At 51.4% G+C, this 13,874-nt stretch overlaps 1 protein-coding gene across 7 annotated transcripts in view; it reads left to right on the plus strand.

Moving 5' to 3' along the window:
* Nucleotides 1-13,874, plus strand: part of Col13a1 (collagen type XIII alpha 1 chain) — a 137,117-nt gene that overhangs the window by 96,321 nt on the left and 26,922 nt on the right. For all 7 annotated transcript variants that reach the window (XM_041655791.1, XM_041655795.1, XM_041655797.1 and 4 more), the window contains 8 exons: nt 2,501-2,545; nt 3,801-3,833; nt 6,276-6,302; nt 9,338-9,424; nt 9,967-10,020; nt 11,120-11,164; nt 11,487-11,555; nt 12,416-12,439. In XM_041655791.1, the coding sequence (XP_041511725.1) occupies nt 2,501-2,545; nt 3,801-3,833; nt 6,276-6,302; nt 9,338-9,424; nt 9,967-10,020; nt 11,120-11,164; nt 11,487-11,555; nt 12,416-12,439 (384 nt within the window). The remainder of the gene's footprint in view (nt 1-2,500; nt 2,546-3,800; nt 3,834-6,275; nt 6,303-9,337; nt 9,425-9,966; nt 10,021-11,119; nt 11,165-11,486; nt 11,556-12,415; nt 12,440-13,874) is intronic.

A 13,874-nucleotide genomic window follows, 5' to 3' on the forward strand; every position in this document is an offset into this window, starting at 1 on the left:
CATCCTTGGCCATCCTGGAGGCACAAGAGGGGACAGTGGAACCCCACCAAGACCCCTTTCTAGACTTGTACTTTTATCCAAAACTAAGACGCCTTTTTCTGGAACCGTGGACCAGACCTCTCCTTCCCTGCTCTAACTGATCTCCCTCCCCAGAACCATGCAAGCAGCCAGGGTGGGGCTGGGGGCAGAACTGGGGGGGAGGGAATAGATCCACTTTGATCTCACTGTGCAAAAAGGAAGCGTGGACTCGGAGAGAAAAACAGTCTCGCTGACACCTAGACCAGCGTCACACAGGGGAGGCGGGAAGGATCTCAGAGACCTTGCAGAAAGCTGGGGAGTAAACCAAACAGGAGCTTCTGAGCAGCTTCCCAAGGTGACAGTCCTCCAACATCCCTGCACACACAAAGGGACTCTATCTAGGGCAGTGATTTTCAACCTTCCTAATGCTACGACCCTCTAATACAGTTCCTCATGTTGTGGTGACCCCCAGCCATAAAGTTACTTTGTTGCTACTTTGTAACTATAATTTTGTTACTGTTATGAATCACAATGTAAAGATCTGGTACCCAACCCCCAAAGTGTGTTGCCACCCACATGTTAAGAACCACTGGACTAGGGACACCTCCTAGCTAAGTCAGAGGGGTGGAGTCCATTGGAATCTTATCAGGGGACCTGTTCCTCTAGAGATGAGTGCCACTGAGGACCCTGAGAAGTCTTTAAGACCACTGTGGCCAAGATGGCAAAGTTCAGAGAAGGTCCTCCTGCACCCTCTGCTGGCCACAGAGCAGACTTGCCCGTGTGGACCCCTCGGGTACCCTGAGCAGGTCAGGGTAGAAGAGGATTTTTTTGGTGTTTGGACATAAAGGTTGGGGGTTTCTGTAGAACTCAGGCGCTTGGCTGGAAGAGGATGAACGCATTGTAGTGTCTGTCCCAGATGGGCAGGAATGTGTGTCCAGATGTCGAGTGCACAGCAAGCTTTGCGTGGTGACACTAGTCTGTGACCCCGAATCATCAGGAAGCCGAGGCAGGAGGCTCACAATCCTGCCTGGGTGACAGAGTTAACTCAAGGCCAGCCTGCACAGCTTAGTGAGGCCGTGTCTCAAAATTAAAGGTAAAGACATCTTATGGGAATAGAGTTTAACAGTAAAACGATTGCCTAGCGTACATGAAGCTCTGGGTTCAGTCCAGTGTTGGGGGTTGAGGATACAATGTGAGGACCCAGAATTGGGGCATGGGGACAGTAAAGGGGTCTCACAGAATCCTAAATATGCCTTTGAACTGAGGAAGCAGCAGAGAGTCGTGAGGCCATGCAAGTGGATGGTGCTTTCAGGATCACAGTGGTTTATCTTCACCAAGAAACAAGGATGGACCCAGACTTCAGAGTACTGAGCCCAGAAGCCCCTGTGCCTTTTATCTGTGGGCAGCGGAGACCAGGAAGTTGGAAGCCTCGTTATCTAGCTCATGTGCTGGGGGACTTGGAGACACCATTAGGGAGGGCCCGGCGTGGAGGAAGAGTAGGAGTCGCTCTCGCCTCTGTTGGAGAAGGGAGGGCAGAGCAGTCCCGTGAGAGTCTGAGCAGATGAAACAGTACAGGCCAGGCAGGAGCCCCAGTGGGAGTTCGTGTCTGGGCTTTGGCCTTCCCTTCCCTGGCATCACTGTCAGCACCACTGAGGCAGGCAACAGCAGGCTGGCAGAGCCTGCTGCATCTTCATACTGGGTGCCGTGTGGGGTTCAGAGCGTGAGAAAAGAGCTGTCCCTTAGGCAGTTGGATTGAAGTCTTGACTCCCCTTTTCTTGCCCCCACTTTGTCAGTGGCTGTCATCTCCTGACCCATTTCATGATAGTGTGAGTGCCTTCCTGGTGCCCCCAGCTCCTGTAGATCTGATGGTTGCGGGAGAGAGGAAGACCTTGAAAGTAAAGAGGGACAGAGCTGAGATGGCACAGCTCTGCCCACGAACCTCAGAAAAGCTGCAGCTTGTGTGTGGCCAGGCAGTATCAGACAAGGGCTTGGAAAAGTGAACGATAACTCACAAGCCCCAAGAGCTTGGGAAGAGGAGGCCCTGGGTAAAAGTAGAGAGAAGCACATGTCTGGCCCAGCAGTGGGCACCATGTTAGCAAACCTGCTGGGGATGGAAAGGTCTGTGAAAGGTAAGTAGCCACATGGCTGCTCTTGCCACAGGCTGACTCCAGGCCCAGCATCGTTGAGGCAGAAGCATCCTCAGCTGCAGATCTAGTTCAAGGGCATCTCCCTGGCTAGGTTCAGTGTGTGTGTGTGTGTGTGTGTGTGTGTGTGTGTGTACTTGTTACCCCCATCCTCCTCTTCATCTCTCTCCTCTACACCTGTGACTCGAGTCTTCCTGCAAGATGATGTCGCGAAACTGGGGGAAGTGGCCCATGTGGTTGCTGTCATGGCAGGGTCCCCTGACCCATGGGGGTTGGATACTCAAGCTTGTGGGCCATAATGCTGAGTCTGATCCTTTTCTCGTGGTTTCTCTTTCCAGGGAGAACGGGGCATGCCAGGAATGCCCGGCAAGCATGGAGTCAAGGTACCCATCCCTCCCTGTGCATATTCCTCTCCAAAACTTCTTGGATCCCTTCCTTCTCACAACCTGTTGGGAAAATGGGGTCAGCCCTCCCTCAACCACGCCCCTTTGTATATCTGTCTTTCCTAACATGAGTGAGGCTAACATGATGTGGCTCTGGTTGCCTCCTGGGCTTTCTGGATCATAAAAACCCTCCTCAGCTATCATCAGCTATCAGTTCTAGTATGGTCCTGAGATCCAAAGAAAACAAGAATCCCAACATCCTCCTCTTGAGCATGATGATGATGTATGCAGTGTTCTATCTGCACACTAGAAGAGGGTACCAGATCTCATTACAGATGGTTGTGAGTCACCGTGTGTTTGCTGGGAATTGAACTTAGGACCTCTGGAAGAGCAGCCAGTGCACTAAACCTCTGAGCCATCTCTCCAATCCCTCTTGGGCTTTTCTAAATGGAACTTTAAACAACATTGTCACCTCAAAGTATGTGGCCTTGGGGAAATATGAAAATGAATTTCACAAACCAGGTGTGGTGGTACACACACGTGATCCAGCACTTCGGAGGTGGAGATAGGAGGATCAGGAGTTCAGGACCAGCCTGTACAACTGCACATAAACGGAGTGGTGCATGCCTATAACGCACTGGGAAGAGGGAACGGGGGTCCTGTGAGCTTGCTGACCAACCAGTCTAGACAACCAGTGAGCGCCAGGTTCAGTGAGAGAGCCTGCCTCAAAGACTAAGGTAGAGAGCAGTAGAGGAAGAACCTGGCATTAACCGCTGGCCTCCACATGTGTTTACATGGGGGTATATCCCTACAAACACACGTGCATACACACATACACAACACACGAAGGAGTGGGGTTGCTCCCGGTTCTTGAGGGCCGAGGTCTTGAGAGCTGTGAGTGGCAGTAGCCCCACTTATACAGAAGGGTGTACTCTACTTTGGCGAAACCAGTGCCTTCCTATGGAGTGGCCTGATAGTCTCCACCCTTTGGCCACAGGGACCTAGCCCAAGCTTCTCTGTCCCCACTGTACATTCCAGTGAAGTCCCGGTAGTTCGGCAGATGGACAGCCCATATTCCCGTCCTCAAGTGTGCTCTTGGGGTGCCAAGCTCAGTATGTCACATTCTCCCACATTCGGGCATTGCTGGTTGTCAGTCAGCAGAAACACGCAGGCTGGAAGGCCAGGCGGAGCTGCTTGGCTAGCTGCCTCTGAACTCAGAGAACCTCATGCCTATTTTTTTTTTTTTCTCTACCAGGGGGCTCCTGGGATTGCCGTGGCCGGGATGAAGGTTGGTAGACACTGTTGCTCTATGTATTAGGGGCAGAGTATCATGAGACCACAGAGCTGGGGCACAGGGGCTCAGAGGCATGGCAGTGGGACCCAGGGGAGAACAGAGGTTTCAGCCAGGTCTCCAGCCTCCATTCAGGGCCTCCTTTGCCTGCCACTGAGAGAAGCCAGGTCTTTCCCAAACTCAGAACCAGCTTCCACCGGCTTCCAAAGCCTACAAGAGAAGAGCCAATATCTTTTCCCTGAACCCTTTACTAAGCCAGTGGGTACCATGGGGGTGCCCAATGGTACCCAATCTTGATCTTTGCAGCAGCTCTGCTCATCAGGGGTCACCATTACCACCCTTCCTCCTGGGATGCTCCTAACCTGCCCATCCTTCTAGGGTGGCAGTTCTCTTTTTTTTTCTTTTTTTGTTTGTTTTTAAAACAATCTTTTCTCATTTTACGTACCAACCCCAGTTCCCTCTCCCTCCCCCAGTCCCACTCCCCCACTTTCCACCCACCCCCATCTATTCCTCAGAGAGGATAAGGCTTCCCATGGGGAGTCAACAAAGTCTAGCACTCACTTTGAGGCAGGATCAAGGCAAGGAGTCTCTCCGAAGATGCTTCAAAAAGCCAGTTCAAGCACTAGGGATAAATCCTGGACCCACTGCCAGTGGCTCTACAGACTGCCCCAGCCACATAACTGTCACCCACATTCAAAGTGCCTAGTTTGATCCTGTGCAAGTTCCCTCACTCAGTCAGTCAGTGAGCTACCATTTCCTCGGGTCACTTGTTTCTGTGGGTGTCCCCATCATGGTCTTGATCACTCTGCCCTCTCTTTGACTGGACTCTGGGAGCTCAGCCCAGTGCTAACTGTGGATCTCTGCATCTGCTTCCATCAGTTGATGGATGAAGTTTCTATGACAACAATTTAAGGTAGTTATCAATCTGGTTATAGGGGAAGGCCAGTTCAGGTACCCTCTCCACTGTTGCTTAGGGTTTTAGCTGGGGTCATCCTTGTTGATTCCTGGGAATTTCCCTAGTACCGGGTTTCTTGCTAGCCCCATAATGGCTCCCTCAATCATGATATCTCTTTCCTTTCTCTCCCTCTCTGTCCTTCCCCCATCTTGGCCATCCCATTCCCTCAACTTCTCTTCCCTCTTCCCTTCTCCTCTTCCCCTCCCCTTCTGCCCTCCCTTCCCCCCTCCAAAGACACCCACAATTTTCTCAGGAATTCTTGTCTATTTCCCCTTACCAAGGGGATCCATGTATGTCTCTCTTAGAATTCTCCTTGTTACCTAGCTTCTCTGGGGTCATGGACTATAGGCTGGTTATCCTTTGTTTTATATCTAATATCCACTTATGACTGAATACATACCGTGTTTGTCTTTCTTGATCTGGGTTACCTCATTCAGGATGATTTTTTTTCTAGTTCCTTCTGTTTACCTGCAAATTTCAAGATGTCATTTTTTACCACTGTGTAGTACTCCATTGTGTAAATGTACCACATTTTCTTTACCCATTCTTCGGTTGAGGGGCATCTAGGTTATTTCCAGGTTCTACTATTACAAACAATGCTGCTGTGAACATTTGCTGATCAAATATCCTTGTGGTATGAGTGTACATCCTTTGGGTATATGTCCAAGAGTGGTATTGCTGAGTCTTGAGGTAGATTGATTCCAATTTTCTGAGAAACCGCCATACTGATTTTCAAAGTGACTGTACAGGGTTGCACACCCACCAGCAATGGAGGAGTATTCTCTCATTCTGTGTCTGTGTATTTGATCTTAGCCATTCTGACTAGTGTAAGATGGTATCTCAGAGTCATTTTGATTTGCATTCCCCTGATAGCTAAGGATGTTGAATGTTTTCTTAAGTGTCTTTTGGCCATTTGATATTCTTCTGTTGAGAATTCTCTGTTTAGATCTGTACCCCATTTTTCAGTTGAATTATTTGGTATTTTGTTGTCTAGTTTTTTGAGTTCTTTATATATTTCAGAGATCAGTCCAATGTTTGATGTGGGGTTGGTGAAGATTCTTTAGTTGACTGTTGTTTTGTCTTACTGACTGTGTGTTCTTGGGCAATTCTCAACCTGTGGACCATAACCCCTTTGTGGGCCATTTGACCCTTTCACAGGGGTCGCCTAAGACCATCCGGAAACAGAGATAAACATTATGATTCATAACAGTAGCAAAATTACAGTTGTGAAGTAGCAACAAAAATAACTTTATGGTTGGGGGTCATCACAACGTGAAGACCTGCATTAAAGGGATGAAGCATTAGGAAGGTTGAGAACCACTGATCTAGGAGAAAATGAGACCCCGGAAGCAGCCTCCCAGAAGGCTTTTATCCTGGAGTTTGCCCTGAGCAGAGGAAGTGCCCCTCCCTCCAAGCAGAGAGCCCTTGTCCCCCCCCCCCCCTCGACTCACTCTCTTCACTGGGTCTTCTTTGTTTCCATACAGGGCGAGCCTGGGACTCCAGGAGCCAAGGTACTGATGAAAAGGGAATCCTGCAGGGCATAGAAAAAGGAGATTGACTGTAGAGTGAGGCTGGCAGGGACCACCAATCTGCTTCTGGCCCCCTGAGGCCCAGCCAGGGTGTATGTGAGCAGACTGCAAGGAATCTCCTCTTTCCTAGTCCTGCATGCATGGGGGAAGGGGAAGGGTGGGGAGGCCGTGATATACTGTCCCCTGCACTTCACCTGGTGCCTCATCTAGAACAACAGCAGATGTAGCATGACAGAAATGGCAAACCAACTTGAAAATCATTGTGTTAAAAAGTCTTCTGTGTGGCTGGAGAGATGGCTCAGAGGTTAAGAGCATTGCCTGCTCTTCCAAAGGTCCTGAGTTCAATTCCCAGAAACCACATGGTGGCTCACAACCATCTGGTGCCCTCTTCTGGCCTGCAGGCATACACACAGACAGAATATTGTATACATAATAAATAAATAAATATTTTTTTAAAAAAAGTCTTCTGTGGAGTCAGGCCAGGCGTACAGGCCTCGAATCTTGCCTCCATGGGAGGCTGAGGCAGGAAGGTCCCAAACTCAAATTAAGCACACTCAACTTGGTAAGACTTTTGGTCAAGGGAAGGATAAAAGAGGGCTAGGAATAGTGGATGTGTGCTTATCTGGCAAGCAGGAGGCCTGGGCGGGAGGGGGGAGGGCTGCTTAATGTGCTCTGGGAAATCCTGAAAAGCCAATACAGTATGCAGTCCCCATATATTTATCTGAACACCTCTTGTTTACGGGGAACCTGGGGATAGTTGTCTGGAAACCCTGGTCTCTGATTCCACCCCATCCTCCCCTCATCACCATGACCTTTTATCGATAGCTTTCTCTTATCACAGAAAGATGCAAGGAAGCTAGGGCCCCAGGTGTGCTGGGAAAGACGGCCAAGAGGGTAGGACAGAATGCCTCAGGGGACACCGGCCCCAGGGGCTCCACCCTGTAGCTACTGTGCTGGGTAGACGTGATGTGGAAGAAAGGGGTGTGGCATGGACCAGCCAACCTGGGGACACAAACCCTTCCAGAAGTCCTTGGCTACCAGCGAAAGGCCAGGGGACAAAGACCATACCTCGTCATCTTGTTGCCAGGCTTTTCTGTAGATAGGACATGTGTCTTTTGCTCTAGCTATTGGGAGTGCCAGGCAAAAACCCGCCCCAGGGGCAGCCCAGACAAGGCTGGGCAGTGGGGAGCTAGTCAGGCCTTCCTTTTCCCCACTTTGCCCCAGAGTCCCCCAGATCATGTTTTTGTATACAGGAATGGCATTATCACACCCTGCACTGTTGAGACAAGAATTCTAATGCCAACCTGAATCAACTCCCTGCTGATTGTTGGGGGTGGGGTGACCTTTCCATTGGGAACTGCTCTGGAGTGAATTATGCCCCCCAAAATTTATATGCTAAAGCCCAGAGCCCAAGGTGTCTGTACTAGAAGATAGGGCTTTTAGGGGATAATAAAGGTTAAATGAGGTCACAAGGGTGGGACCCTAACCTGATGGCCCTGATGGACTTATCAGAAGAAGATAGTCTTCCTCTTTGCCAAGTGAGAACAGACAGAAGACAGCCATCTCCGAGCCAGGAGAGCCCTGTCCCTTCTCCCTTGAGCAGGCACCCAGATGGCAGTAGGGCTTGATAAGAGATTAGCCCTCGGCTATTTCAGCCACCCAGGCACAGTGTTTTGTTACAGCACCGTGCTGGATCATACAGACACTGTGGAGGCAAAGTGAAGACGGTACCCTAAGAGGCGGGCCACAGGAGACCTGGAGGAGACTGGCTCTGCCCTTAGCTCAGTAAGGGGCCGTCCTAAGTCACCTGTCTCAGGAGCAGACTGGCTCCACCTCTGAAATGAGGCTTGGATTCCAGTAGCCCTACAGGACTCGGCAATTTGTGCCATGGAGACAGATAGCTGAGTTCTTTAACACTGAACAGAGCTGAAGCAGGGACTCAGGAATCAACGATCCACAGACCAAATGAATCAACAGCAGAACTTCCGGCCTCTCAGCCCTGGAGGCAGGAGCCCAAGGGCGGGGGGAGTTCGTTCTGAAGCCTTTTGCTCTCCAGTGAGTTAGGACAGTTTTCATGACCCCTCAGCTTGCAGAAGCCTCACCTTGTCTACTTCCATTTTCGTGAATCAGCTGTGTGTCTATCTGTAGACTTCCCCATCCTATGATGTCATGGGAAAATGGAGTCCTATCTCCTACAGCATGATTACCTTCATATTTGATCTTAACTGATCCTCAGTTACCCAATTTCCAAAACAGGTCATTTTCTGAAGTACTAGAGGTTAGGACTTCAACACCAAACTTTCCTGGAACACAATTTAGTCCATGACACAAACTTCTCAAAAAGGACATTCTGGCCTATGGGTTCTGTCTAGAGGCAAGAGAAGGCAGACAAAAAAGACAAGGGCCAGTGTGGGGGGAGAGGGGAGGGGACAAGGAGGCAGACATAAAGGCAACAGCAAAGTGGATACAAGGGGGAATTCCCAAGCTCTGACCTTCCAAACTGCTCTCCTCTCCCTTCCAGGGACTCCCAGGAGAGGGGGACTCAACTGTGTACTGTGCCCAGGGTTTCTGCTCCATCCTGAGTCCTAAGAGCCAGGCTCACATGGGAACAGAGCAGGGGTGTCAGCCACTGCCCGTCCGAAGAGCATTAGGAAAGAATAAGTCAGGATGAAGGTCCAACAGGAAGCAGAGGCCAAGGAGCTGATAGACAAGAGCCAGGGAAGCCACAAGGGAGGCAGAGGCGGGTTATCTCTGTGAGTGCGAGGCCAGCCTGGTCTACAGAGCAAGTTCCAGAACAGCCAGAGATACACAGAGAAACCTGTCTTGAAAACAAAACAAGAAGGGCTAGGGGAACAGTGCTCTAAGATGGTAGGGCACTGCCTCCCCAGACATCCTGAAGAAGCTGTTCTCAGTTTCCCTCAATCAATCAATCTCTCTCTCCCTCTCCCTCTCCCTCTCCCCCTCTCTCTCTCTCTCCCTCTCCCCTCCTCTCTCTCCCTCTCCCTCTCTCTCCACAGGGAGAAAAAGGTGATGCAGGCAATGCCATTGGAGGAGGCAGGGGGGAGCCTGGCCCCCCAGGGCTCCCTGGGCCCCCTGGGCCAAAGGTGAGTCTTTGCTGGCATCTGTGTCAATAGAGATATGGAGCCCCAAAGAGGAGCAGGTAGATAGAACCAGGAGGGCAAGGTGTTGAGCACGTGTAGTTGCTATCTTCCCAGCATCCCAGAGAAACAGTTCCAGCCTAACTCAGCAGGAGCTGTGACTTTGCCAGAGGTGGCACCACCACCCCATGCTCTCTGACCTGGGGTCATAGGTCATGAGGTTGTCACAGTTTGGGTCTCAATGGGGACTTGGGGATGCCTGGACACCATGTCTGTGTCTTCTGATATAAGGGAGGAGAGTTAGAAAGCTGTGTCCCCAAACTCTGGTCCACTTTCCAGGGCCACTAAAAGAAGTACTAGAGTGGCCTCTGCCTTCATGTCTCTCCTGACACAGCCCATCCTGAACTCACAGGGATCTCTACCCTGATTCCCAAGGCCTCCGTGTCCCCTTCTGTTGCCCAGGCAGGCAGGACCTGCCTGGTACAATGTGTCTTTCCAGCAGACCTCTGGCTCTCCAGTATCTGACCTGGCTGCCCTCTGCTTCCCAGGGAGAAGCTGGTGTGGATGGCCAGGCTGGACCCCCAGGACAGCAAGGAGACAAGGTAGAGTCCCCCACAGTCAGGAACAATATGTTGAGGATGGCTAGGGGTGTTCACACACAACTCAGGAAACCAACCATCCCTAGTCCGACTTGACCCCAGTGCTGACCCTGGGCTAGCCAGCAATGGTTCCTGATTCCATCTTGTGCCTGGAACCTCAGAGAAGCATCCGCTGAGACAGTGGGTGTGCAAAAGCCTACCTGGAGAATGGGACACTTTGGCTGGGGAACGAGTCTGAACCCTGGCTTGTAGTAGCTTCCCAAGCCACAGATCTGGATGGAGAACTCCTTCCTCTCCAGTTCTCCCTGCCTCTTTCACAGGCCCATGATAACCAAAATGCTGAAGTGGGAGGACACAGAGGACAGTTCCTCAGAGGGCCAGTGGCAGGGTCATCTGAACTGAGTTGACAAAACATTCAAGTTCTCTTTGTCTTTGACTTTATGTTTTGCCTTCAAAGGTCACGGGAAAACTGGATGTGTGATTTGCCCTTCACTTGACACCCCTGTTCCATCTATTCCAAGTCACTTGGTCCTATTTCCATTAAGAACAGCCCCCAGCCCCTGGCCCACCCTAGGACATCAGTATCCCCCTAGCTGTGGTATCCCTGGACTCCGTGTTTCGCCCTGTGGTTCCCTCTGTCCCAGGGAGAGTGGTCCCTAAAAGGATCGCATGGGCTCATCAAGGCCATCACTGGACACCAGAAAATGAGCCCCTGCAACCAGTGAAGAATGGAAGTCAGAGGAAGCAAAGGGCTAGAAACCAGCCGCCAAGGTTGTGACTGGTTTAGGGAACTGGGGAGAGGTGGCCAAAGGGACAGAGGAGAATCTCTAATAACACAGGACAGGAAAAAAGGGATATCATTAAGTGCAAAAGGACCCCAGGTAACTCAAACTCAGAGGAAGAAAGTGTGGGCAATATTAGGGATGTTTCTGGAAGGGAGCAGAGCCCGCACTGAAGCATACAGGGAGGTTTGTCCTGTTGGCTTGAGCCAAGATGAATGGTCTGCCTGGCCCCTCCATGACCCCTGAAGTGTAGCTCACTTGAGGACATCAATGCTCGCACGTTCAGCCTATCAACCATCTCACTCATTTGTCTGCCACAGGGACAGCCAGGAGCAGCTGGGGTGCAGGGACCAGCTGGCCCCAAGGTATGTTCCCCTACCTGGAGTTGTAGCACGAAGGGACTTGGCCCTGAGCTTGTGGAGAGGTGGAAAGGGAACCGTGCGCTGTCCCTAGGAGGGGAGTCTGTTTAACCATGGTAGCTAGACTCATCCATCTCTGGGCCTGTGTAGTTTAAGCTCAAGCACACACTGCTCGTTTCTTCCACAAGGCCTTGAGCACCTTGGCAAACAGCCCCGGATGCTCTGTGCCACCCCATGTCCAGGCAGCTACAGGGACTGCCACCATAGGCTGCAGGCTCTCAGGCCCCTCCTGTCCCAGGCTCTGACTGAGCTCTCCTCTGCCTTCTAGGGTGCCAAGGGTGAACCCGGGAAGGGAGAGATGGTGGATTACAATGGAAACATCAACGAGGCGCTTCAGGTGAGTGGGCTCCTCTGTAGAGGCTGGCGATCTCCAAGTCCTAGTGGAGATCTTAGTCCAGCTGGTCAAACTTGGCTCTGGGCAAGCAAAGAGCCATTGGGAGTCCCCTTCTTCCCATAAAATGCCACCCCTCAGTGCTCTGGGGGCTCATGGCTTGTGGGCACCCCCTTCACCTGGTAGGAGCTGCTGCTCCCTCTCTGAAACACAGTTTTCCGGCAGTTTCATCCTGTTTCAAGTTCATGAGCCCCTGTCTTTTAAATAGGTGCCCCATCTTGGCACATTCACTTATGGCTGGCTCATGGTGGCAGTAAGTGGAAGAGCTGTCCCATGGGCTGAAGGGTTTTTAGCACATTTCAGCCCACTAGACTGGCAACCCCCACACCCCGTCTTTACTTGGGACCAGGCAGTTCCAGAGCTCCAGTGTGTGAAGCTGTGTGGAGGTGTAGGAGTCTTTGTCAGGACCAACAGGTCAGCTGCCTGCTGAGCTTTAGGGAAGTGCTTTGGCAGCCTCTGCTCTGGGTTCTGGGAGAAAAAGAAAGAACAGGGGAAGCCCCTGCAGGAATTAAGAAGAAAAGGGGTGCTATGTCCTTCTTGCCTTCAGTTAAGAGCTCACAGCCCACAGTAAGCAGGTCTGGTCCACCCAGGACAGCATTGAGCTTTTGAGAGCCCCTATCTGGATGTTTCCCATCCAAACGACAACCCTTTGGGATGTGTGGGGGTGGCACAACCCCAAGAGCCCATCTGTGAGGTCTTCCTCCGCCCTGTGCCTTCAGAGGGACATGATTGCAGAGGAGGGCTGGCAGCTGGAGCCTGTTGTCCTCCAGCTAACTGGACTGTGGTTTGTTTGGTTTTTTTTTCAGGAGATCAGGACACTGGCCTTGATGGTGAGTCACGTGCACTCCTACCTGGTTTTCCCTCAGGCACTGGGTTGGGCATGGAGAGTACAGTCTAAGAGTTCTGACCTCCAGAAAGCATGGACTGAGCTTCTGGGTCATGCCAGGCAGAGGGTGCAGCAAGCCTGGACAGGGGAGGAAACTGTGTGTCCCTCTATCAGGGCTATTGGTGGTGACAGCTCCTCATCTACACAGTGGTTCACACAGGCACAATGTGAACTCTGGATGGTATTTGCAATATCTCTAGGACACAGTTTCTTTCTCTCTCTCTCTCTCTCCCTCCCTCCCTCCCTCCCTCCCTCCCTCCCTCCCTCTCTCTGTCTGGAAAATGAGTAGCAGCTGTCTATGCAATTTCAGTATCTGTGCCTGGAAAAACCCTGCAATTCCATGCTGGGTTCTGCACATGTGCCAACCCAGCGGCAGGCTCAAGGGAAACATTTGTAGTTATGACAACTGTCACCAACTCCAGCCTCCACGGTGGAGAAGGAAAGGGGCCCCAAGGTTCCAGAAGTGTGGGAGTCTCTTTTCCTCTAATATTTGGAAACTATGCAGTAGGATGACACACAAGGTGACTCGCACCTATAGTCCTAGGACTCAGGAGGCAGAGACAAGAGCGTCACCCCCAAGTTCAGGGCCAGCCTGGTCTATGTAGCAAATTCTGACCCAGCTGGAGCCACCAACAAGACCTGGTCTCAGACAAACTCTATCTCCAGGGACACCTCATCCCTGGACACTGGTACAAACCACAAGATTCCAGAACCAATGAACTTCATATAGGAACATTAAAATATATTATTTTAAAAGGCCATTAGAAGTAGGGGGGATAGCTCAGTTGGTAATATGCTTGCTGGACTTTTGAACACAAAGACCCAAGTTTGATCCCTAGAACCCACATAAAAAGCCAAGCGTTGGGCTCTCTCCTCCAGCCCGGCAAGATGCCCAAGGGAAAGAAGGCCAAGGGGAAGAAGGTGGCCCGGCCCCCGCCGTCGTGAAGAAGCAGGAGGCGAAGAAGGTGGTGAATCCTTTGTTTGAGAAGAGGCCTAAGAACTTCGGCATTGGGCAAGACATCCAGCCCAAGAGAGATCTCACGCGCTTCATCAAATGGCCCCGCTACATTAGGCTGCAGCGGCAGAGGGCCATCCTCTATAAGCGGCTCAAAGTTCCTCCAGCCATTAACCAGTTCACCCAAGCCCTGGACCGGCAAACGGCTACCCAGTTGCTTAAACTTGCCCACAAGTACAGGCCAGAGACCAATCAGGAAAAGAAGCAGAGGCTGCTGGCCCGTGCTGAGACGAAAGCTGCCGGCAAAGGGGATGTCCCGACTAAGAGACCACCTGTCCTTCGAGCGGGCGTCAATACAGTCACCACTTTGGTAGAGAACAAGAAGGCTCAGCTGGTGGTGATTGCCCACGACGTAGACCCCATT

This window comes from Microtus oregoni, unplaced genomic scaffold, assembly GCF_018167655.1.
Source record: "Microtus oregoni isolate MIOR12 unplaced genomic scaffold, Mior012 000007F_ref0000211, whole genome shotgun sequence".
In the NCBI taxonomy this organism is placed as follows: Eukaryota; Metazoa; Chordata; class Mammalia; order Rodentia; family Cricetidae; genus Microtus; species Microtus oregoni.